This window comes from Hesperophylax consimilis, chromosome 1 (assembly GCF_061612785.1).
Source record: "Hesperophylax consimilis isolate HC1 chromosome 1, BYU_Hcon_1.0, whole genome shotgun sequence".
In the NCBI taxonomy this organism is placed as follows: Eukaryota; Metazoa; Arthropoda; class Insecta; order Trichoptera; family Limnephilidae; genus Hesperophylax; species Hesperophylax consimilis.
This window is the reverse complement of record NC_142836.1, coordinates 23,363,551-23,390,225: the sequence shown is the minus strand read 5'-3', so window position 1 is coordinate 23,390,225 and position 26,675 is coordinate 23,363,551. Positions and strand designations below refer to the sequence as shown.

Sequence of the window (26,675 nt, the reverse complement as noted above, 5' to 3'; positions counted from 1 at the left end):
TACGAACCTTGTGTAGGATGTGTAGGACCTATATTTAAAAAAGGCTCTACGCCATAAATAAACCTCTCTCCTCTATGCCCTATTGCCCATACGTCGCTATCTTTATCTATGCAAGCTCTTCTATATCTTTGTTTGAACCCGTTTAAACTTAACAAATAAAATTGTCTTTGGTACGTAATCAAGGTTTTGTGTCAAATGAAATCGCTTGCTATTATTAATATTTTTCTGATTTAACATTCCCTTCGATCGTACCGAGTTTGTTCAGAATGGCAAAATTAGGATCCGTTTTCCGAATAAGCAATTTGGTTCTATGTGGGTTTAGAAATCGGTGAGTTTTTATTGAAATATAAATCTAGATTTTAGGTTATTTCTACGTTGTGCTTATATTATTTGAATTGTAAACATCTAAAATTTTTATTTCAGAATCAATTCGCCTCAGTTGATTTGCTCGGCTAGTTATGCACAGTCTGCAGAGTATAAATTAGGAATAGATAAACCCAAAAAACCTGTGACGGTTTTCTTAAAATTCGCATTACAAGTACGACCCACTTTAAAAGCTAAAAATCCGGACATTGGAGCTCCGGAGATAATGAAATTGGCATCAAAACATTGGCAACAGCTTGGTGAAGACGTGAGTTCACAGTTTTTATTTTTAGACAATTATTATTGGAAAATTGTAAATACATAAGTACTGATATACAAAGTGATCGATTATAAATCATTGCCAGTGGAATAATTTTTGTGCTTATTACATTTTTAATAATGCATTTTAATGTGATGTTCTTCTTCATATTTACTACTGTATATCTAGAAGTGTTTTCTATTTGAACTACATAATTTTTCTAGAATCTACTTAATTTTTCAGGCTAAACAGAAGATGTATCAAGAATATGAAAAAGAATACGAAGAATATAAGAAAAAGAGAGATGTGTACGAAGCTTCACTAACTAATGAGCAAAAAGAGGACATTGCCAAAATGCAGGAAGTAATGTTGCAAGCTAAAGAAAAGAAGAAACTCAAAGCTGTAAGATCAATAATTTTTAACGACGCCTCTAGTTAAACTTTTTAATTTATCAGGTTACATTGGCCACAAATAAAATGCGCTAATCTAGTGGACTTAGGAGAATGTTGTAAGGTTGAAGATAGTTGATTTTTTTTCAAAATAAAGCCTTTTGATTTACCTTAATTACTAGACAACCATCTGAATTTAGGAAATTTTATTTTTAATATTCTAATTTTCAATTCAGTAGCGGGGTGACAGCCATTTACAATAATTTAATAAAGCATGGCCAGAGATTCCGAAGAATGTAAGGGAGTGGAAGAAAAAGAATGGGTAACTATTTAGTCTGGTTACTAAGTATATATAAAGCCATTTCCATTAAAAAAATACCAATGGTAGAGTTAATTTGCGCAACTACCATTTTCCAATTTGAAAATATTCAACCATCTGGTAACTAAAGTAGGCCCCTTGTTGATATAATTTCATGCATTCCTCAGAAAATATTGGTAGCGCTAATAAGAATTTACAATTTCCCATTTCGTTCTGTTGAACAGATTAAGAAGCCGATTATACAGCAGTGAATACAACATGGCACCACTACTATATGTATTTTCTTTTTAATCATTCGGAGCCCGTAGTCTGCAGATTGTATCATAGTTCCAACACAGTTTAGCTTAAAACCACGATCCGTCCTTGAGGTGATTTTGCACAAAAACGGCGCTCTACAAGTTATCCAATTATTATTATTATTTATTATTAAAGTTGTAATTCAGAAATCACACCTCCAACTCTTTTTTTCTTTCAGGAATTGAAAGATCTTGGTCGCCCAAAGAGGCCGATGTCCTCTTATATTCTATTTGCCCAGACTACGAAGGAAAAACTTAAGAATTCAGGGTTCGCTAATTACCAAGCCACAGTGGCCAAGCTATGGTCTGAGCTATCTCCTGAAGAAAGGATGGTTTTCGAAGAAAAGGCTGAGCAGCTTAGAGCCAAGTATAGGTGAGTTTAATCATTTTGCTTATGTAGCATACTCTTAGCTATATTTTTGTTGTTAAATCAACAACAATTTGTGATACTAAATATGTCAAAGTACTGCACGGTAGGTATCCTGAAACTGAAGTCAGTATTACACTTCCTCAAAGCAAACCTTTCATAGACCGAGAGATATTTGTATCTCTGGCCCTTTAGGAGTCATATTATACTCCATGCAAATTTTTGCAGTTTTTACTCAACCATCTCCATTTTCTTCGACCCTTTTATTAAAATTACTGACTTCTTCTCATCCCAATTTGCAGAATTAAATCTTACTTACAAAAATCTATTTATTACTAGCTGTACCCCGCCATGCATGGCTCAGTCTGTCTGTGCAGATAGAGAAACACTAGCGCGTGTTGCTTTTACGTCCAACAGACGGAGATGTTTAAAAAAAAAAAGCGTGTTTCATCTGCCACGGGTCACATCTATATAATATAGGTATATAAAAACATGCGCGTATTCGAATGCAATGTTGTGTCAAAATTTCATAGCAATCGGTGAAGAACTTTTGGATATTTAAGATTATGAACGAACGAACATTAACATTTTTATTTATATAGATTTTAAGTCATTTGTATAATTGGAGGATTTCTCTTCCCCAGTTCTATTAATCCCAATGGTGACCTCTTAAATAATAATGCACAGCAACAACCTACTACGGTGACCGAATAACTCATCAAAATGGCAATTCAACACACCTATAAAAGTGTTATAAAGTTATGAAAAGTGATGAAACAAAAAATAGGTTAAATAGTTACATATGTAACCTAGTTTTTGTTTCATCACTTTTAATGACTTTATATCACCTTTTAAAGGTGTGTTGAATTGTCATTTTGAGGGGTTATCATGGAACCACATACTAGGTATTATTATTGCCTATGAGGTCACCATTATGACCTGTAGGACCAGGAAAAATAATTTGTTCAAAAAAATGGCATTGGGTATCTTAAGATGTAAAATGTATACAGGGTGTATCGGCACTAACCTGACAAACTTTAACCAGCTATTCCTTAGCACATTTGGAGTAAAAAATGTTATTGGCACTTTGCTGTCCGGTAGCATTTTTTTTTCAATTAAAAACAAAAAAAATTAAAATTTCCACACTACATCACTGTCATTGGCATTGCGTTTCGTGTTCAACAGCTGTTATAAGCAAGTATGTCAAAAAGCGTCTTCGCTCTTTCGCACACACTAAATAATAATAGTTAAAAATGAGACGAATGGTGCCGTGCCATTTCGTTGTGATTGTAAAAGTGCGCCAATATAGGTACACACATGCATTATTCAACGGAATTCGAATAAAATATTTGCTAGATGGTTTTTCAAACTTTGACAAAGGATAAAACAGTGGTGACACGTGGTGAAAATATGAATAATAAATTTTTTATTAAAAAAAAACGTTACCGGACGGCAAAGTGCACATAAGATTTTTTACTCCAAATATGCTAAGGAATAGCTGGTTAAAGTTTGTCGGGTACGTGCCGATACACCCTGTATAGCGCGAATACAGCTCATGATGTGATATTTTTCCAGGATTGAGCTGTCCAAATGGGAACAAAAAATGTTAAGGATGGGAAACATTAACTTGATCTCCAGAAAAACCATTATTGCAGAGAACTCTAAGGAGAAATCATCAACTAAATCGACATAGGAAGTTTGGTGTCCCGACTCTGTAACTCAAGAAGACAGTAAATCTCATAGTCCTGATAGATTATCTATTGGAGCCGATAAAGTATTGTCCAATGTTCCTAGTGACAATGCGCAAGGTCAAGATGGCCAACAGAAATCTTTAAATGTTCAACTGTCGGACATTTCACATGATTTTATTACAGAGAGTCGGGGCACGGGTGAGAAGATGACCCCATCAGCTGACAATGAGTCAATATCGCATAAACACAATCCTAAAATTGAAGAAAACCCTAAGACTATTCAAGATCAGACCCAAGAATCTAAAGAGAGTGTGTTCAAATACTTAAAAAAGCTTTTTGTTAAGTAAGCATTATTTTTAATTAGTGCATTGTGTTAGTACACAGTGTGTATATTTTTTTTAATGATCATATTAGTTCATAAGTACTACCGTCTCATACTTATTTTCATTTAGTTTTTAGTGTGTTAAAAATATGTTTGTATTTTGAAAGTAGTTTGTACAAATATATTTCTTTTTCAGAAACCATTGAAGTTCTTATTTGTATCCTGTGAATATTATGTTATGGGAAGTAGAGGGCAAACGATTACACATTTGAAAAAAATGTACAAATTGGTTTTGAATCTGAACTTTATTATTGCATCAATTGTTGAGATCTTAATACAGTTATTTTGACTACGGCCTCTGGATATAATAGATATGAATTCAAAGTCAAAATTTTGTACTGATGTAGACTCTGGTATGCATTGTTTTCAAAGGGCAAACAAGAGAAAATAGAGCGCCACACACCTGTTTATACACAGGCATTATTACACATGAGGTAAAGGCTACTAAACAAACAAACTTACATAATATAAAAAAACGTTACCTTTAATAAACTTACCCTCAATAAATGCCTTTAAAAAATTTGAGCCTATGTCTAAAATGCTAGGACGGGTTGTTTCGGAGAATTTGAACAATTCAACAAATTTCAAAGTTAAAATTAAAGTTTTGCGAAAGTTCTGTATTATTTCATCACAGGCAGGTTGTTTCGTAGTGCTTGTGATATTAATATAACTTGAATAGTACTTTCACAGAACATGAATATCAACTTTGATGAATTATTCAAATTCTGTGAAACATCCCGTCCTTGTGAGTTTCTGCTAGAAAGAACTTTTTTCTGATTTCAAATCTCATTGGCCATGGTTATGCGAGATGTGGCTAGTTTTATCATTTTGCTTTCGAGGACTTGTGAAAAATGAATGATTGGCTCTGCAACATTTCGTTCATTTGAACATTTTTTTGATGATGTTGGTCTTTGGCCACTGCAAAACTTTGTATTTTATATATTTATATAATAAGTACAGTCAAAATTGGTTATAAGGAGCACGAGGGGATCGACTAAATTTGCTCCTTATAGCCACTAATCGTTATATCCAAAATAGGTTTTGTAAAAGTCTTATATGCCTACCTACCGGCCTCTACTATCAATATATTCGCAAAAGTATAGTATATTTTCAAAATACGAGTAGGCATTTATTACCTATTGAAAAATAAATTAGAAAAATATACTTATATTACTCAAATTTATTATCAATGATTGTTTTAAAGATTTCAATTTCATGCTTCTCAATTTCCTCTTCAAAATAATTAATTATCATCACCTGGTTCAAGGTTTACAAGAAAAATATCACTAAATTGTCTACCTTTTTATCACTAGCTTGTGCATACCTTGTAAAATCGCACTTTTCGTAAATAACTAGCTTGCGGGATTGTTTTGGTTTTCTGCTGTAAAAATTTACTTGTCACAAACAAGTGATGCACAACTCGCAGCCTTATTCTTGCGTCCCACATACAATTTCATACGGCCCACTTGGCTATAGAGAAAGATCTAAATGTTTGGGGTAATTCTTGAAAACTCTGGCGGAGAACATTTTTTTATAGAGTTTTGGTTAATTTACGCTGCATTGCCTAAAAGGAACCAAATTTAAAGAACCGGTCTGCATAACACAAAATTCAATAGAAACCTTTACTCTTGAATTTCGCTGTCAACCTCCTCCCCCTCAATGAAAAAAAAAAGAAAATCTGTTTGTAAGTCGCGACCTGTTTGAAAAATAGACAAAAAGGATATTTTATTCAGAAATTGTGTTGACAAAATTATTTGCATGGTATATCAGTGAATTGATCTTGTTATAACAGTCAACAGTTATATGAAGATAAGCCTGAACTAAAATATCGTTTTGCAATTGCTCATTATAGCCGTGATCATTATGACCAGTTTGACTGTATTACCAAAAAATGATATACATAATACGAAACAAGAGTATAAAGAGTTTCATAAGGCTTACATAATTTATTTATGGTAGGTCTGATCTATTGATGTGTTCATTTTTATTATGAGAATATTGCTTACACAGAATACCCTGAAAGGCACAAATATAGTGATTAAATATTATCTCGATAGAACAATCGAGTTTGATACGACGCTTATAGTAAAAAAATATTATGATATTAGTGTGATAAAATTATTATTACCACAGAGGATAACAGCAACAATGTTATTTTCATATTTTATCGTCCTGCTTGGACTCGATCACCTTTCTCGAAGTAGTAACTTACGAAAAGTACTAATGTAGTGACAACATATATAAAAGTATCTTTATATATAATTATGGACACTTTAAATAAATACGCTCACACCTTTTGGCAACTCACATTCATTAGCCTAATTATAAAATAACAAAGTTTAAGAATAAATGTAAATTTTATAAATAAATTAATGACAGCGCTAAAGATGTTATTTTTGGTTTAAATAATATTTGGATTCATTCAAATCACGTAATTTGTTATCATATGCTCATTTTTATTAGTGAATTCAAAAGAACATATATAAATAAATACAAACATCCATCTTCAAAGCATTTATGAAAGCCCTGACCTATTCGAATAAGCCTTGTAGCGTTATGGGGAGTGATTCCGCTTAAACCCAAAAGTGTTATCAGCATAGAATTAGTTGTGGCAGGCTGTACGAGGAAGAACTCCGTGAATTCCAATATGAAAAGAGGTAAGAAGAAGTAATCGCTAAACGAAGTGCTGCTAAATAGACTAATAAACTGAATGGTTATTGAAAGTAATACAACACGCAATTTAGAGTTCCCGAGTACATGTTGCTTGGATGCAACTTCTGGATTTTCAGTATTGGTTTCTATTTCAGGAACTGGCTCGGGGTATTCAAAAATATTCGGTATGGAATTGTGGTTGAAGAGTACGCTGTCATTGTTGCCAAACACAGATGTATCATCGGGGAAATTTCTCGTCAACAGGTTCTCCAATTCTGTATCTCCAAGTTCTAAAAAGAAAAGTTACTTTTACCTCACCATATATGACAGTCGGGGATAACTTCATTAGAATAACTTACAGCAAAAAATAAAATTTTCGAATAGGGTGAATGATACAGCTATTGGCCGTTTAAGAAAATTTTCAACTTCAACATCGTTTTTTTGTCTCAATAACTAACATTTTTTTAAATCATTTACACCTATAGGTAGGTAATTTATTTCTTAACGTGTATTGATAATTAGTTTTCCTTGTACATTGACATATATTTTTATAATATTTACGAAATGAAAAAAGGGACAGAATACAGCTATTGGCCCCTTTGGCGCAGTTAATGGCCCTGACCTTCTGTAGTAATTGGCCCCCCAATATGTTAAAAGAGATTGTGCTTTTAATCCCTGAATTAATGAACTTATTATCTACTTTAATGATAAAAAGTAAGTTTAATGATAAAAATACAAAATCAAAAGGTACAAGACCGTACTACATGAACAAAAGAGGGAAAAAGGCGAATGATAACGTGCTGCTAGATTTAGTTTAGTAATTTTAGAATATCTTCTGTGCCCATCATGTCGGAGCACATTGTGTCTTCTGACATTGTGTCGGACTGATCACCAGCTACCATGAAACACATATAACATAAGAACATGTCGCCGTCTTCTTTATCAGGGACATGGTGAACGTGTTTTTTGGGTACACAAGTGCCATGGAAGTGTTCTTTGCAATCTTCGCACTTTAGGTAAGAATCTGTTTTAATACGTCTCTTACACATATGACATTCTTTTTCATCAATAATGAAATCACCGTCATTTGCAGGATGAGACTTTGAAGTTTGAGCCGATGCTGGATCGGACTTCTCATTATTGGTTGTTGTAGATAGAGTGATTGGATTATTTTTAATTTTCTTACTGTTTTTCTTTCCTTTCTCTTCCAGTACTTTTCTTTTCTTGGAGTCTTTTAGTTCTTGCCTCTTTTCCCTTCTGCTATTTTTTTCGTCATCTTTAAGCTTTTTTTGCCTTGCTTTATTTTCCAAACATTCTTGATACTGCCTTGACGAAACAGCATATGAACTCTTTTCAGTATCCCTCTTTCCCTTTCTTGCAGGTTCCTTGGGGCGGAATAGGTATTCTTTTAATTCTTTTATATCACCAGAAACATTAGGAATTTGATCAACATTTCGATGCTCTTCACTATCTTCCCCTGTATTAGGATTTGATACAGATTCTTGGTTACAAAGCGTAATGGAATCCATATTATTATTTTCGTTTTCTGTGCCAGTTTCATTAAGATTATTATTGTTAAAAAAATTCCACATTTAAAACAATACATGAAATTCTTTTGTGTTATTTTCCGGGCCTACAACTTCCCTAAAAGTTTGAAATTTATGTAAATTATCTGACCCAACAATTTTGCAAAACATGTCGTACCCCATAGTTTTTAGTTGCGTATTTGAACCACTATCTTCTATTTACGGAGATCCATTGGCAAGAAATTTAGTGTAATCTATGGCGTCTGGATTAAAAGGATGCAATCCGCATGTCCTGAAACCATTAACCAACCATTTTATATTATCAACAACAGTTTTTAATATGCTTGCAAAATTAGATTTGGAAACAATTTCGTCGGGATTTTCCACATTCCACTCTCGAACTGCTTTTCTCCACATTTGCTTTACAGGTTCAAAAACAGAGACGTCAGCTGGTTGAAGAATCCGCGTTGCATTAGGATATAGTGCAATAATTTCTATCTGTAATTGATTGCACAGTAAACTTACTTCATATGCTAGATGAGATTTGTGACCATCAACAAATAATATGACTGGCAGTTTAATTTTGTTGAGTACTAAGTAAGGGTGGAAAACATGTTTAATATAATCGTAAAATACTTCTGTAGTCATCCAGCCTAAATCACTGCGACCGACGCCCCATTCTTTAGGAACTGTGATACCAATTCTTTCAGGTATCCGTTTGTATGGGGAGATTATCATAGGGAGGTTTGTTTTTCCGTCAGCAGAAAATGTAAACATTACAGTTAGGCTTTCTTTTGCATTTCCCTTATCGATTGCATAAATGTTTTTGTCTCCCTTGTTTGCAAATACCCGACCACTGGATGGACATGTCTGAAAACCTGACTCATCTGCATTAAAATTCGCGAGGCGTCCTTTAAAACAAGATTAAGTCCCTTTTCGTAAATATAGTCTGTGAGAACCATTTTCTTATGTCTTTTTCAGATACGCAAGAACTAGATCCGGAAACTGCCTCACTTGCTCTGGCCACTATATTTGGATGACGCCTTAAAAAGGCTTTCATCCAACCTTTTCCTGGTCTATTATTGATGAAGGGATTTGGACGAGGGTTCTCATTGAGAAAAGATTGAACACTGTTCAATACGTCATCCTTTTTTCGGGGAAAACTTTTCCAGATAGATCGCATAGCCAATATTCGAGGTCTCGCTCTTCCATTTTAGAAAGTATCGGTTTTGGTCCAAATTGGGATTTGGTAGTGGGATTTATTAATCTAAATTGTAAAGTAGCTCTAGGTATTCCATACTTTTTCGAAGCAGCCCGCAGTGTTACTCCACTCCTTATTTCTTCAGTGGCCTTATCTAGTTGTTCGACCGAATACTTTGGTATTTTTGCCATGATGGGCGAACAACTAAAATTGAGGAAAAAAATGATATAGTAATTGGCAGGTCTTTAACCCAGTAATTGGCCCCCCGGCCAATTGCTGTTATTTGTTGTCTGATTTACTTCAAATTTACACAGCGAAGCCGTTTTTTCGCATTATTCGTCCATTGTGAAAATAAACCAAATTCATTTTTTCCCAAAAATCATAGTAATTGGCCGGGGGGGCTAATAACTATAGATTGTATGTTTTGAAGTGACAGTTATTAGACACCCACATAAAACCGCCAATTTTAACCTAAAAATGAATAAAAATGGCATCAACGACACTAACAATAAAGCATTTACACATAAAATCAGAAGGAATCACAAAAAAACACATTCTCTGACTATTATATCTAAATAACACAAACAAAATACCTTAACAAAATGTTAAGAAAGGACAGCAAAATTAGCAGACACTTCGAGAAGACGCCATTAACTACACTAGGGCCGCATGGTAGTAAATTATTGAACTTGTGAGTGAAAGACGAGGATAACACTACATGTTTATGAAGGATGCTGTGTGATAGAGACGCCGTAAGTCTTATTATATGCTTTCAAATTTGAAAAGGCCCATTACTGTAGCAGGGCCAATAGCTGTATCACTCACCCTACATTATGATTTTAGTTTCAATAACCGAATAACATAGTAGGTAGTTTGCACCTCAAAAAGCATTCAAATAGGGATACCTATTAGAAGAAGTTTTGTTAACCTAAAATAGTATAGAAAACTGTCGTTACTATAATTTGTAAGATAAAAAAAGTGAGATTAAGTTTTGATCGATTAGAACCATTGGCAAAACAATAATAAAAAATATTTTTGAATGTATTTTATACCAAATAATAATATTTCCATGCGTCAAAACACCGGAATGTTGGTCACGTTCGACCAAGTTGTCATTTTACTTGAACTTACCATTCGCTGGAAGCGTATTCTCAATTTTTCCAGTAATTTTGTGTAGCCTGTTTTGGGAATTCTGCAATATTTTACGCCTTCTAGCATCTGCGCGGGCAGCGTCAGACATTCTACACAGTTTAATATTTTATTTTCCACTAATAACAAGAATCGAGAAGACGCTTAAATTTTGTTGGCAACAATGGCACGGCAATTGGCAACCATTACTATTTGAACAATCTCTATGTTGATTATATCCGTCCGACACTTTTATTTTAGAAAAATCCGAAGTTATTATTTATATCACTTTTACTTAAAAGAACGTATGCTTCATAAAATCATAAGATAAATAAAGATTCATTTAATAACATCGGATAGAAATAAACGAGAAAAAACACTTCTCAAAATATTTTATTTCAACCAAAAATAACTAAATTCCCGCTTTTATTCGATGTCCGGTTGACCGAAATCAAGTTAGAAACTCGCCGGTCTTTTTAGCAGTTTCAGTTTGGCGGGCAGAATTTGTGCAGCGCTGTTCGTTTGTCGGGTGTTGTTTCAACCTGTGCTGTATTTTGTATCAAAATGGGTGATAAAGGTGACGGAGGTAAGAAAACGGTTGTTTCTTGTCTTGAAGCTTCCACCTTGCTGATTCTGTTCTTTTCGCTATCGGCTTTGTAGTTCGCCACCCTAGTGTCAAACGATTTGAATCGAGGATTTTGTACATTTGTCCCGTAATCCTTTGCATGTTTTTGTTGTGTTCGTTCCTTGAGTTCTGACTGATATTTTATCGTCTTTTTAGAAACATTTGATGACGCCGTCGAGGAAAGAGTCATCAATGAAGAATACAAGATATGGAAGAAGAACACTCCGTTTCTTTATGATTTGGTGATGACCCACGCTTTGGAATGGCCTTCCTTAACTGCTCAGTGGCTCCCAGACGTAACCCGTCCGGAAGGAAAAGATTATTCCGTTCACAGGTAATACTTTCACTGTCAAATCTCTTATCGCCAACATTTTTGTATACATTTTGTCTTCTTATAGTTATAATCTGTTGATTGGTCAGTTGGTTTTGAACACAAACTTCCCACCCAATGCCATGTCAGAATATTATAACATGAATTGATCAATTGATGCGAAGATCATCTTGCTCTTCAAATACAAATTTCATATGACAATATTAATATTTCTGAAAACTATTCTACTCTTTAGATTGATCCTGGGTACCCACACATCAGATGAACAGAACCACCTCCTCATTGCCAGCGTGCAACTCCCTAATGAGGATGCCCAGTTTGATGCCAGCCATTACGACAATGAGAAAGGAGGTAGGTCATAATGATTTCTTAAACAATTTTTATCCCTAAAATCATCATCTTCAGTCCAAAAACAACAGTCAAACTTCTCGGTGTCAATTTATATTCGGACTTTTCGTTAAAAAGTCAAATAAATAGGACTGTAAGCACCGGTTTTTTTCACCTAAGACAACTCAAGTCTGTCCGAAGAAACCTTCCTACAGAAGCAACAAAACTACTTATCAACTCTTACGTAGTCTCACGTCTCGATTACTGCAACGGCATTTATGCTGGTCTTCAAAATATCAAATTGACAAACTTCAATCAGTGTTTAATGCAGCAGCACGGGTCATAATCGGGGTTTCTAAATATTTGCACATTTCAGAACACCTTTGTAACCTTCACTGGCTCAAGTGCCCTGAAAGAATCCCGTACAAATTGTGCTGGATGGTGTTTAAATCCATCAATGATATGGCCCCACCCTATATCTGAACTATGCTTCCCGGAAAACACTGGTCTGAGGCAGTCAATTCCTAGATCAGCAACATCATCAGCTATAGGCAGACTGATGGAACCTAAGCGCAAGACAAATACTAAGTTTGGTGATCGCGCTTTCGGAGCATCTGGGCCGAAGGCTTGGAATAAACTTCCTTCGGAACTAAGATCCATAACAAGTCCAGCAGAATTCAGGTCTAAACTAAAAACTTACCCTTTTAAGCTGAGAGAAAGTCCAATTTTCCAATTTTGTATGTCCTAAATCCTGTATCTAAATTTCGCTAATAAACAATTAGTTAATGTTAATTAAGTGTTAATCTTAAGTGACCTACCAGATAAGTATGGTACTGTATATTATCTCCATATATAGTTAGTAATAACATATATCATTGAAGAAATGTATTATATATTGCTACAGTGCCCTTGAGGTGATTTCGCACAAAAACGGCATTATATAAATCATCCAAATATTATTATTATTATTCTCACGCATTCAGTATTGTCGATGCGGCTGGGCACGTGAAAGCTATATGGTATTGACGGGGTTCGGAAGCTTCCGTCGTTTTCCGGGCTGACACAGTTCTTACGAAGGCGGCGCGGCGGTTGTTCGAACTTCCAACCACTATAAACTATTAGGCAATCCTACGAGGACTATATTATATATTTATACAATAATATAGGTACGCTACAGCGGTGAGGGGCACCGCGGCCGGGTATGTAAGTTGGTTTCGTGTCGAAAGGCTCGCCCGTCCGATCGGAACACTCAAATTATCTTTTATTATCATTTTGGTTAAATTTGGTTGTCTTAAGTTTTTAAACCCACATTGAAAAAAAATTATAATAAAGATAATGAAAATAATTCAAAAACTCTGTTGTTGGTTGGCAGACCGAGAAATTCTTCAATGGGATGATCTAGACTACAGTTATTCATTGGTTTCATTTGTGTACTCGATGACATAAAATTTACCAATTTTTATCCAACTTTAAATCCGGCTGCCTGCGAATGCTTCAGGCTGCCAGTTGGCAGACCAGTTTTATTCTCATCTACTAATCGACCCTTATCACAAGAAACCTTTCCTGTTCATGTACCTTATGACCTAATTTTTACAAAAATTCACATTTCCATGACGGCGTGGAACCAAAACTGAGGTTTTGGTGGAACCCTCTAAGAGGCGCACCGACAGACCAACTTTTTTAAAGCTTACATCTGTGTACTCAATGGCGTAGGGTTTGTTGCATCGGGATCATGGGCTACTCATTGTATTAATGAAATGAAACGCAGTGTGCTGTTGTTGTAGGAATTTTAAAAGTACCCATTATATTAAATTTGGCTCAGTAACCTGCAATGTTCACACTAAAATACCCACGAATCTGCACTTTAATAACAATCAGGTCATTAATCTCTTTGTTTTGCCAACTGTTGACATTACTAGCACCACAGTTGGAAGCAATATTCCCTCTTTTTCCATATTTTTCCTTGTGTGCGGCACATCAACTTATCTGTGCAAGATAATAAAGAAAGAAAGAGGCTAATGTGCAAATACACACATTCATGCATAGATAGAATTAAATGTAAATTAATTTTAATACAAAATAATAAATAACATTTAAAATATATAAATACTATTTTATTTTATAATATGCTAAATTATAGTCTGAACCCTGACAACCTAGCAAAATATCGGTTATTTTTGTGTGCACATGCGTAGAACAAAAATCTGGTGATACCGTTTCTTTCATCGAGATGTGTGCAGAAGATGAAAACATGTGTACGAACAATTTTTAACATTGAACGTTGGTTGGAAGGTTTTATATTTAGTTTTAAAGAAAATAAATTCATTAGAACATGCATCCGCCCACTAAATAATATAAAAATAACAGTGACCTTTTACTCTGCCGCCTTACTGAAGTGAATGAAGGTAATACATATCTTGTATAAAATGTTTGAATAATATTCCAGAGTTTGGAGGATTCGGTTCGGTGTCCGGAAAGATCGAGATTGAGATAAAGATCAACCACGAGGGCGAGGTGAACCGCGCGCGCTACATGCCGCAGAACCCCTGCGTCATCGCCACCAAGACCCCCTCCTCCGACGTGCTAGTGTTCGACTACACCAAGCACCCCAGCAAGCCCGAGCCCAACGGAGAGTGCCACCCGGACCTCAGGTATGCCACCGCTTCCTTTCCTCTTGTGGGCCACTCTTCAGATGAGGGAACATGACCTGTAGCATACTTCTTATAGGAGATGCAGACCTCCGTATTAATAATATTAATAAAATAATGTTTACTAACTCTCGGTGTGTCAATGCTAAATTTTCACCATCCGACAGCTGATTCTATTTTCGAAATAAGTTATTGGTATTTTTTAAATTTCTCAAAATAGTATGCAAAATATATCTCATATCTTCTACCATAAGTAGTTTCAGAGAAGTGATTTGGTAAATATACAGACAAGTGGGACACGGTTAATAATCACTTTTGAAAAAAATACAAAAACATTTTTTATCAGGTAGACCTCATGACATCTCAGAACACCCATTAACAACTATGGAGAACTTCATTGAAGGGACTAAGATGAAATATTGAAGATGGCACGATGGGCCTATGGCCTCCATTGCATTAATAATAACTTTAATGATTTAGTGAAGTTTATTCAAGTCTACATTAGAAATACCATGACCCCCAGCCATGTTGATGGAATATTTTTATTTATTTGAACTCTCCCTGTTGTTTGCAGACTACGGGGACACCAGAAAGAGGGTTATGGACTCTCGTGGAACCCTAATCTTAATGGATATTTGCTGTCAGCTAGGTAAGTCGTTATTTATTTTATAAAACATATTTTTATACACTTTGAAACAATGACATCAATGTAAATAGATCTGCCCTAAAGCCAAATCTGCATACCATTTCGATGGCTTGGAGGCAAACCACACGACAACCATTTGGCACCAGATGGGTTCAAGCATTTCTTGGATAAATTATATATTTCGACTGGCGTTTAGCGCTCATTGGAACATTGTATGGAATAACACACAATTATTATTATGGAAACTTTGATAATATGTATAATAATTGTTTTGTTTTAGTGACGACCACACCATCTGCCTGTGGGACATTAACGCCCCACCGCGAGAGAACCGAGTCATCGACGCCAAGAACATCTTCACCGGACACACGGCCGTGGTGGAGGACGTGGCCTGGCACCTACTGCACGAGTCCCTCTTCGGCTCTGTAGCTGATGACCAGAAGCTCATGATCTGGGACACCAGGTGAGAAACACTCTTGTTCTTCAAAAGTCTTCAGTCGTCTAAAATTTAAGCTCACTTGAGGTAGAAATATACTTCGATTAAGTAATATTTAACTTGTTTATCCCCCAGATGCAACAACACCTCAAAGCCTTCCCACACAGTGGACGCCCACACAGCTGAAGTCAACTGTCTGAGCTTCAACCCCTACTCCGAATTCATCCTTGCCACCGGCAGCGCTGATAAAACTGTAATTACAAATTACTTACTAATTGTTTAATGGTTCCATGACAAATCAGAACGCTAAAGAAAAGGAACAAACAATAAACCTAAGCTATTCTTTTGACATCTTTTGTTTCATCTGCTCACCATTATTAATATACTTTACCTTTGTTGATTGAAGTACGTGTCATTATCATAATTTTGTTGATATTTTTTTTGTTTTGTTATTAATCTTACAACTTATTTGTAGGTGGCCTTGTGGGATCTGAGAAATCTAAAACTGAAGCTACATTCCTTTGAATCTCACAAGGACGAAATATTCCAAGTCCAGTGGTCACCCCATAACGAAACCATCCTGGCTTCCAGTGGCACCGATCGCAGGTAAGATACATGCCTTCAAGGCACCTTCAACAATAAGTGTGCCTTTGCTGATTTTATGCCATACATACTACCCCGGTATTTTTGCGCTTCGGGACGCTTTCTTACAAGCTTTTTCAGACTTTTTCAGGATCAGAAAAACAACCTTTTATCGCAGAAAACCTTTTTCCTGAGTGGAATCCAAATTAGGCCATTATTTACTTCATTTTTCAAAGTTCCAAAAAACAAAAACTGTGTGAAAACCAGTGGCAGCTCTTCTATGAGAGTAATTTGGTCAATGATCTCCCAATAATACGCTTCAATAGTATTAATATAAAAAAAAACATAAAATTACTAATTTAGTTTTAATATTCGTGCAGATTGGAACCGCCATCGAGCGTCTAAATGAGAAGCTATTGTATATACCTACCGTGGGTTAATTTAAATTTTGTCCCCAAACTATATCCTTTTTTTCTCTTTGCCATAAAGACAAAGGAGGTAAATACTGTCATGTCTGACATCTGTATCGTACAAAAATTTTAAAGGGGTTTTCGGACACGACTCGGTGAGATAGAGATATCAACGATCTAAGAATATTAACACACTTTAATCGGGAAGGGTATTTCTACCCGTTTGGTCGATTGATGCTTAACGTCGGGAAGGGTATTTCTACCTTCTTCGCCTGCCTCATTTCAATGGCAGAAAAGAAGAAATTATCCGATGTTTTATATGAATATTATATACCAATCTCTTTGTAAAGGTCCCAACTATACGTACATAATTATCGAATTGCAATGCAAGTCTTTTTTTTGTATTTATCTTGGAGTCTTTTTGTGTACATCGATATTTCAACTAAAATGACCTATATTATTGAACACCTGACACTTGATAGGTATTGCGTTTGAAGATTAACGAAATAAGTAGTTTAGATAACATATTCTGTAATTGTAATAATTCAATTCCTGGAATGAGGGTTTTTATGACCCTGAAACCCAGAACAAATCTCTCTATCTTTGTTCCGCACCCACTCAACTCCTAGGTGCGAGCGAGCGGAGAGTGTCGGGCGCATTTAACAAAAGCAGGTATCGGCAAACACAGTTAGGCGGACCATAATAAATATTTACAAGTGCACGCCAGTTTTTAAAAAGAAAATTGTCCTACGGTTGTGTTCCGAGGACATAATATCTATATTTGCTTTATCAAACCTTTCAAAATGGATTCTGAAAATTACGAAAGTGATGACGAAATCGTCGCAGATAATTTATCTGCCTGTTCTAGTAATTATTTGCCTGTATTCGATAGTGAAAGTGAAGAATCTAGTGAAAGTGAAGAATCTAATGGAAGTAAAGAAATTCCTTGTAGGAGAAGAATGTCAGTGATGCCATTACAGTTCCGTGATTCTGAAGAAAGGTGATGTGGAGGAAGAACAATTTTTTTATTATTTTTTTATTTATTAACATTTAAACCTGCTAAACTACTTAAGTAGTTTGTCAGCAGGTACATAATGACAACATTTTTGCAATAACATGGTACAATGGTAAACAGTATGTAGGTATGTATAATGTTGATGATAAATTAACAATAAATGATAAGTTGGTTAAATTACAGAATTGTATAAATATAAATATGTAAGAAGCAGTATAAGCCTCGTATAACAAAAACAAGCACAATGAATTTAATATGAACAAATGAATATAATCAACAAGTACTTCTATGGTTTTAATTTTAAAGTACTTACAGGCACAAAATATTTTATTTTATAAATTCTACCCACAATAGACCGTAGACGTTTACAAACATTAGTAATGTGTACATCCCATTTCATGTGGCAATCAATAGTAACACCCAAATATACATAATTTTTGACAAAATCAATGGTTTCACATGAACAGGGCTGTGCAACATTTCTGTGTAAGCAGTCAAAAGTATGTGTATATAACGAAGGGATTAAATTGTATCTGGCGTGTGGTGATCTTATGTGCATAATTTTAGTTTTTTTGGCATTTATTATGAGACCCACGTCATGAGACCATTTTAAGAGAGCAATAAAATCAAGCTGCATAAGGTTCATTGCAGTAATCAAATCCTCGTGTGATATTACGATTGCCGTATCGTCTGCGTACACAAAATGTTTAACGAAAGAAAACAATTTACTCATAATTGAGACGTATATAATATACAGGGTTGGCCCTAAAATTGACCCTTGTGCAACACCTGTTGAAATATATTTTCTTTTGCTATATTTTTTTAGAATTTTTACTGTTTGTCGATCCGATAATAAATTTTTTAACAAAACTAGTAGCTTTCCTCGTATTCCTATTGCATCCATTGTTTCTAAAAGTTTATTTTTATCAATGGTATCTAACGCCTTCGAGTTATCTATGAATAAAACCAACACATGTTTTTTAAAATTTAATTCATGATTTACGTGATTTTAAAATTCCTGAAGCAACATTTCCGTACTTTTTTTCTTTTGAAAACCATACTGGTTGGGATCTAGCAAGGAGAAGGATTCTAAATATTTGTTAAGTTTTGTAGAAATGTATTTTTCAAGTATTTTTTCTAGGGCTGGCAAAATGCTAATTGGCCTATAATTTTGTACATCTGTATGTTTGCCGCCTTTGTAAATCGGTCTAATGATACTACTTTTATGTTCATCTGGAGTCACTGCTTGTTCTAAAATTATATTGATAAAATGAGTAATGACAGGCCCTAAAATATGAATATATTTCTTAATGTCAAACATTCGAATGTTGTCAATCCCTGGTGACTTTGAATTGTTTAGTTTGATAACAATGATATTAATTTCTTCGCAGGTAGCTCTTGGTAGGTACATACTATGTTGAACTTCTGTCGGTCTGACGGTCGAAGCTATATAATCACATTTATGTATCATAGAGCTAACACTGCTTGTAAAATATTCAACAAAATTATTTGCTACGGTTTCTTCATTATGCGTGTTTAACATATATTTTGAGATTATTTCATCACAACTACTTTTAGACTTGCGTCCTAATATTTTATTTACTTCATCCCAAGTTTTTTTTGTATTTCCGAAATAATTTTTAAATTTATTGTTAAAAAAGGTAGACTTACAATTAATGATTTCTTTTGTAACCTTATTTCTGTAAGTTTTATATTCTAATTCAAAGAATTTATTGGTAGGAGTATTTTTCCACCTTCTGTACAGTAAATCTTTTTTTTTATGTTTTCTAATATATCAGAAGTTATCCAAGATTTTATTGCGAGGGGTCTTTTTTTGGGTTTATAATACTTAACGATTTTACTTTGTTCATACAAATCCTGAAAATTATTTTTAATTTTAGTGTATAACATATTGCAATCTTGTTCCTCAAGCAAGGTATGCCACTTAAAATTATAAATATTTTTGTCAATTTTGTTTTGGGATAAGATCGATATTTTTTCCCCGTGTTCTACGACTTTTTTTCCTTTCAATACATTTAATATTGACTGCAGTTAAAAAATGATCCGCTATGTTAATATTATTACATACACATGAAGAAAGAGTATTGCTTTGTTGACATCCGCTATTAAAACGTACAAATATGTGGTCTAAAAAATATAAAATGAAATATTAGATGAACAATTTTTAGACGTGAACTGTAACTGATTATATTAAGGTGGTTAGAAACTTAAACCTAATAGTGTATGGTGAAAAACAACAAACAATACTACGTGAGCAATATGAGAAGCATTCTACGATAAGTGATTATTTTAAATTTCATTTGAAAAAATAACCAATATTATTAGCACGTTCCGATGGTTTTGGTCTGCTGTACCGTGCGAGGGGCAATTGCACACGTGGTATTTGAATGGGTAATAATGTGTTACTCTGACGATACTAGAGATGTGGCAATTGTTTTTGGTTTTGTATTGATTTGGGCTTGGTGAAAATATAATAATTTGTAATTTTGTAAAATTGAAACCTAGTTTATACTTAAAAAATTGAACCCTAATGACCCAATAATGACTTTTTCGATTTATTAAGCTGCATTAGAAATATTACTTGGTTTTCGGCTAGAAATTTTATAGCTTGGGTATGCTGAGTTAGTGTGTAGAAAATTTTATTAAAATATTTCCATTATTTTCGAAGACATAGCGATTTAAAACTAATTAAAGAAACTAATTAAAGGGACCTTTATTTTCGCCCGTTTTCAGCGGTCTGCCGGCGAAAAAAATAACCCGATCAAAGTGTGTTAAGGTATTAGAGGAAGATGTGAAAAAATGTCAGTCGAAAGTTTTTTGTGTGATAAACGATAGCCATCTTGAACTTGAATATTAGTTTGCGAAATTATGTTTATCATTGTTGACTTAATTTGCATGGAATAATTTTAATGTCAAATCCTGTGGATTGAAAGAAATTGCAAACAATTCATTGAATCATGAAAAACATATTTAAATAAAGTGACAATTAGTTTATGTTGCAAGAGAGAAAAAATAAAGAGGTTAAAAATGATATTTTAAACAAAAAGTTATAATTTTTGTCATTGGATTTGCAGGTGCAATAAAATGAATGTATAGGTACTATTTTAGTTTTCATTGTTTACTTTTAAATCTACTGATAAACAATGGAGTTCGTGATTATTTTCATAGGAAAAGATCTTTTAAAAGCAAAAAACATAATTTAGTTAAATGTGTAAATAATTAGATAGATAATCAAATTAAACAATACTGTACTACTGGCTTCAGAATAGGTGGGTACCGGCAAAAGAATTACATGCATTGGCGTTTTTATAACATTCACTATGCATTAGCAATATGTATTGACATTTCATAATAATTTTTTTTCGATTGACCTTCCACTTCTGGACCGCTAGAGCCGCCTCTGGTGAAAACTTCTTAAAGGGATGCTAGATTACGCTATATGCATTAAAGCGTTTTTTATAACTCCATATTGCTTGCCATACATTCCCATACAGATCTGTCACACCTGGCATATGATGTGTTATAAGTGTGGGCGTTGCGACGATGATGTGACGTGATCTGCTAGCCAGGCTATATTTGAAAATGATTCCACCCCCTCCTTCCTACGACAGGAGATGGGGGGTCTCAATTTTACAGATCACCTTGATAACGCAGCTGTCATCTGTCAAGGTGACAGATCCAATACAAACAAATGATCGCCAGTTGATCTGACCCCTCACTTCTGTGGAAGATTATAGCGTAGTGACACCTCAACATACAATATGTATAAGTCACGCCCAAACAAGCTTTGATGCATATAGTGTGGTCTGTCACTACCTTTATGCAGTTTGTGGGTTTTATTGTAATGTAAGTAATTAATAAGTTCTGATCTTATAACTGAACCAGCCATTTACTAATTTTGTTGTAAATACAACCCTCGACTGTCATTTAGACAGACTGGATTTGAATTGTACAACTTGCTAACTTTTTATTAAATGTTGTGCTTTGTCAGAATGTCTACTATAAAATTTTGGTTAAATTTATTTTCTTTTTCAGATTACACGTATGGGACCTATCCAAGATCGGCGAGGAACAGAGCATGGAGGATGCTGAAGACGGCCCCCCGGAGCTGCTGTTCATCCACGGTGGTCACACGGCTAAGATCTCCGACTTCTCCTGGAACCCCAATGAGCCTTGGGTCATCTGCTCCGTGTCGGAAGACAACATCATGCAGGTAATTACAGACCCTTGACACCGTCTCTATTATGCTTTGCATCAAGAATCAATTCACTGAATAATGTCACTGGAAATCATCTCACCGTAAAAACACCTTGAAGAAAGCACTAAACTAAAGTGCTGCATTCGGGGAATGTACAAAAATTCAATACATTTTGATGGAATATAATCATGAAACCTGAAGAAATTATTGTCAACAAAATGGTGTTGATCCTTTTTATGCACAACATCAGCATACAAAACTTGGAGAGTCTTTACCGCTTCTAGAAAATGCCTCCACTCCTGCCGGGCTTAACTTACTGAAGTATTAAGCCTTAGGCTGATGTGTTTGTGTCCACACCATCCAGCAACCTAAGCATAGACCTCTCTCTATTAGCACTCTTTTGTCCATTCCAAACTTCTCAAGCCTCAAGCATATTCTGTCAGAAGGTTAGAGTATTTCCGCTTTGCAATAAAATCCAAACAAATGGAATATTTCTGAACGTATCCAAAAACTGAAAACGGTTTTTTAATGGTGATGAAATAAGCTTTCAAATTTTGTTATTAGAGATATACTGCTCACTGCAGTTTTTGCAAGAAAATTAGTGAATGAAAAAAAAAACCACTATGCTTCCCCACTTTTTGTCATTTCTTATAAAAATAATTAATAAGTCTCATAATTTTTTTTTTTTCAAATTGCTGTTGTGGTTTGGTTTGATAAAGGTGCACATTTTAATACTTCTGAGGTTATCTTCTAGATTTGAATATAAAGCATGGTGTTTTCTTTTTCTAACACCGTTTAGATCATATTTCTCACTACAACAGCAAGGGAGACAATGATTTCTGTGAGAACATGAGTTGTTCCCAAAAGTGAACAAATTAGCCCGGGGGTTAAATATATAGTAGTAATAGGTCTATTGAATAGAAGCCTCTTTGGGGTCGGCTCTATTCTACTCTTGTTACGTTTGTTGATTGTTTATCCTGTTCTATTCCAGGTGTGGCAAATGGCGGAGAACATCTACAACGATGAGGAACCAGAGACACCCGCTTCAGAGCTGGAGCCCAGTGTTGTGAACCATGGTTGAGAGGGTACAGACTTGTCGTTGCAGCTTCACTCCCATTTGTAAAGCTGGCGAATTCCAATTCACTGGTGACTTGTATTATTCTACTGTCAATCATTCTTTCCTCGAGCCATGCCCTGTCCACTGAGGTAGCAAAAATCACCTGGGAATCTCTCCAAACATAAACTTTGTCATTGTTGCAGTGAAATAGGTGACATTTTCAAAGGCTGTTATTATCTAGAAAAATACTAGGGTTGTTTTTTGTTTATCCTGTCTGAATGCTGTGTCACACAGTAAATTATGGATCTGATTTTGGAAGCATAAAGGTGTATTTCAATGAATTAATTCACATTTCAAAATGGATCGTTTCACATCGGCTAGTGTAGGCTCGCACCCATAATGTATTGACAGTTAGAAATAATAAGTTTTAACATGCATTGTATCTTAATTCATAATATATTTTAATATCCCTCACTTGAAGTAATTTGATTAAAGGAAACCAATATCTTACAAATTTTTCTACTGCAGTTGTTAAAATTAATTGGCTCAAGTTTGGTTAGTGGTAGAGAAGAAATTTAAAAAAATATATTGTTTCAAGAATTTGATATCGATACTGTTACAGTAGCCGTGAATAATTTTTGGTTTGATTTATGCATTATGAATTTCATGTATTTTTAAAACGGAGCTTTTAATTTTCTAGCTTTTTACTGTAAGTTAGTTATCTTTAAAACTGCAGAGTGAATATATATCCCCCTAGTTAATATAACGTACTACATAAATTATAATATTTAAAGATAAGGTCATGATAGAAAAGAGATGAGATAACTGCCAACTGTTGCAAAATCTAATGATTTCCTGGTGGAACATTTCAGCTGCTAAAGATGTTTTATTTTTCATTTAAAAAATCTGTGTTGTATCATCTGTTAAATTGTGATTTGAATGAATTAAATAATAAAGAAAACATTTTAAGCGAAAAGCATTTATGTATTTATTTTTATAAATCTTTTGGGATTAAGAAGTCGACTACTCTTGTATGTTAAATATAAAAATACCAACCCTTCGCTTTTTGTGGGTAATTGGATAAAACTTCATTGTTGCTTCTGGTAAAAAATGTAACCTTTAAAAAACTTCATGGCAGGTTTCCTGTAGAAAATGTAACCTAAAACTTCATTGCAGGCTTCCGGTAGAAAATGTAACCTTTAAATTTTTTAAAATTATATTTGGAAAAATCTTTTTCAACTTTTTGTCTGGTGTAAAACTACATGTTTGAAATATCACTACCAACCGGTTGGTAGTAGTTGGTTCCCACTTAGGCGTTGCGGGTCGATCCTACACTAATTTAGTTCTCCAACATTACACAAGCAACATTTTCCACTTATAAATAATATTATCAAAATAACAAAAATACTATAATACCTTATCACTAATTGAATGGTTCAAATGCAAGTCTTTTGCAATGGTCTACCTACGGTTTATTTGAATTTGTTGAGAAATCAAATTTTTTTTATATTCCTCTGACCACCCTTTCAGCCCTTCACTGCCCTCTTGTAACCTTTTACTGCCCACCATTACCCTTGAGGCCACCAACGCCCCTCTGGTTGGGAATCACTATGGCCCGGTATATCAGTCAGTCCGTATCCTCACTCAAATTTGAGCAGGCTAAATCGGCCGCTTAAGCCTTGGTAATCTGCAGAATACACAGTTCCTATTTTAGACACAGATGCGCTAGCAGTAGCAAATGTCAAATATGAAATTTACGTTTTTAATTACGTAAATAACCTCACTGAAATTATACATAAATTGCCTGATTTTATCAGTATGGTCATCGAGTGATGGGGGATGTTGATGTTATTGATTGATAATCTAAAATAGTCTGGTAAGGTGTAAAAGGGATTTTTCTGCATCAGAACAGTGTTTTCGGCGGTTTCTTCATCATAATTTCACTAATTCAATGAAAATTCAATCATCATCACGCTGATTGAAGTGGGGAATTTTATCAAAAAATCAACTAGTAAATTAATCCGCCTAAAATATTTGACAGTTCAGAGCAAATATATGACTCCCGTAGACAGTAATTTGGTTTTACGTAGAAAAATGACGAACATTTCTCCATTAAAATCATAAACAATATGTGTAATAATACAGATATCTAGGCTTCCGACCTATATATGGTTTATCAGGGGGGTATAACTCCAATTGAATATTGGAACCGAAATATTGTGACGTCATATGATTGTCTAACTATATCAACCAATGAAAAAACTGAAATAAACTTTCAGAGTTTTTCATTGGTATATAGTATTATAAGTAGGGTCGGAATGGGAATTGTACTGTCTATATACAGCAATGATACTCAACCTTTTTCTTCTGCGGGCCACATTCATATGTTTGTAAAGCTACGCGGGCCGCAACACTATACTGGCATGACAAAAAATATCATGAAACCCACCAACCCAGTTTTTTTGGAAAACCATTTGAGGTTTATAAAAATATAACCAAAACAGAATAATAATACCCACCGTTAAAAATTACAATAGTGAAAAAAATAAAACTCAAAAGTAACATGTATCCAAGCGTTTATTTTGAAATTAGTGTGATTTTTGACATTGGGATAAATTTTCAACAATTTTAGACAAATCGGGTTTATAATTGCTGCATGTTACCCTCAATACGTCATCAAGGTGAGAATCAGTAAGTCGATTCCATTATGGGTGGGTAATTAAATTATAACAAAACAATATTTTATAAGACAGCAAAAAAAAAGCTATCGTATCCGTGTTCCGCGCAGTGTTGCCAATGGATCTTGGCCGAATGTCACCGTTTTTCGAACATTAAGTAGCCTAATGTAGCCGAATTTCAGTTGCAGTAATTCTAATGAACTCGCATAAATTCTGCCCACATATTCCCCAAAAATATTCTACGTGAGCTCGATTCCCACTTTTAAATTCCGCACAGCCAAAAACATCATATGTGGTTGTTCCCCACAACAATTTTTCATCAAATACCGGTGTATTTTTGTTTAAAAGGTAAGTTCAGGAGGTTTTTGTTATGTTTTGTTTTATTATTTGTGATTTGGCTGATTTAAATAACTTGTCTCTGAAGTAGCCTAATAAGCGACGAGTCGCCTTTTAGATTTTTTCGTCGCCGATTCTCGTTCTGAGTAGCCTAAATGGCGATAAATCGCCTTCGTTGGCAACACTGGTTCCGCGTAATGTTTACTTGAAATAAATCCCCAACACTGTGACTGTGACGAATTTAACTTTGGAGCTGTCAAAAATTTATGTGTTGCAATGAGTAAAATTATTTGCGCGCATATTTGTCTGACAAATCTTTTTTTTTGAGATAGATCTGGCGTGTGCAGTAGCAACACTCTTATACCAGATCTGATGTTGACACGACAACGACTATCCTCTTCAGGTTTCAATGTCTGTACGTCAAAGTTGCAATTAATCTCAAATTAACGTGATATAGAATGCCAGATTTTGTAAATCATGTTTCTGATATTAAAAGTATTGAGGGCCGCACAAAATAGCTTGGCGGGCTGCATGCGGCCCGCGGGCCGCAGGTTGAGTATGACTGATATACAGGGTTTTCCAATAAGAGGTGCTATTTTGAATAGCCCGCTATTTCGGTAGATGTTACTTTTGAAGCTGTCATTTTTTGACATTTGACAAGTAGAAACTACGCCATTAATAAAAATGGAACGATACACGCTTCAACAACGCATTGAAATTATTAAAATTCACTTGAGTGTATCAAATGTAAATCATCTTGAGTGATGAGGCCCATTTCCACCTCGGTGGCTT

At 34.7% G+C, this 26,675-nt stretch overlaps 2 protein-coding genes across 3 annotated transcripts; both read left to right on the top strand.

Annotated features, from left to right (window-relative positions):
* The first annotated feature begins 142 nt into the window (after nucleotides 1-142).
* Nucleotides 143-6,513, top strand: TFAM (mitochondrial transcription factor A). 2 transcript variants are annotated; one of them, XR_016302779.1, is made up of 6 exons: nucleotides 143-328; nucleotides 424-631; nucleotides 866-1,024; nucleotides 1,806-1,999; nucleotides 3,569-4,027; nucleotides 4,203-6,513. XR_016302779.1 is itself a non-coding variant. In XM_089637120.1 (5 exons), the coding sequence occupies exons 1-5, from the start codon at nucleotides 267-269 to the stop codon at nucleotides 3,684-3,686; spliced, it is 741 nt and encodes a 246-aa protein (XP_089493246.1). In that variant the 5' UTR covers nucleotides 143-266; the 3' UTR covers nucleotides 3,687-4,187. The 2 variants fall into 2 exon arrangements, 1 of the variants encoding a protein (XP_089493246.1); XM_089637120.1 differs by lacking the exon at nucleotides 4,203-6,513 and having other exon boundaries at nucleotides 3,569-4,187.
* Nucleotides 6,514-11,011: 4,498 nt separating this feature from the next.
* On the top strand, nucleotides 11,012-23,845 carry Caf1-55 (chromatin assembly factor 1 p55 subunit). The gene is made up of 10 exons (XM_089637108.1): nucleotides 11,012-11,159; nucleotides 11,355-11,532; nucleotides 11,765-11,880; nucleotides 14,303-14,507; nucleotides 15,079-15,153; nucleotides 15,431-15,613; nucleotides 15,722-15,839; nucleotides 16,062-16,192; nucleotides 21,650-21,827; nucleotides 22,804-23,845. Exons 1-10 carry the CDS (start codon nucleotides 11,138-11,140, stop codon nucleotides 22,891-22,893), a joined length of 1,296 nt encoding a protein of 431 aa, XP_089493234.1. The 5' UTR covers nucleotides 11,012-11,137; the 3' UTR covers nucleotides 22,894-23,845.
* Nucleotides 23,846-26,675: the final 2,830 nt, after the last annotated feature.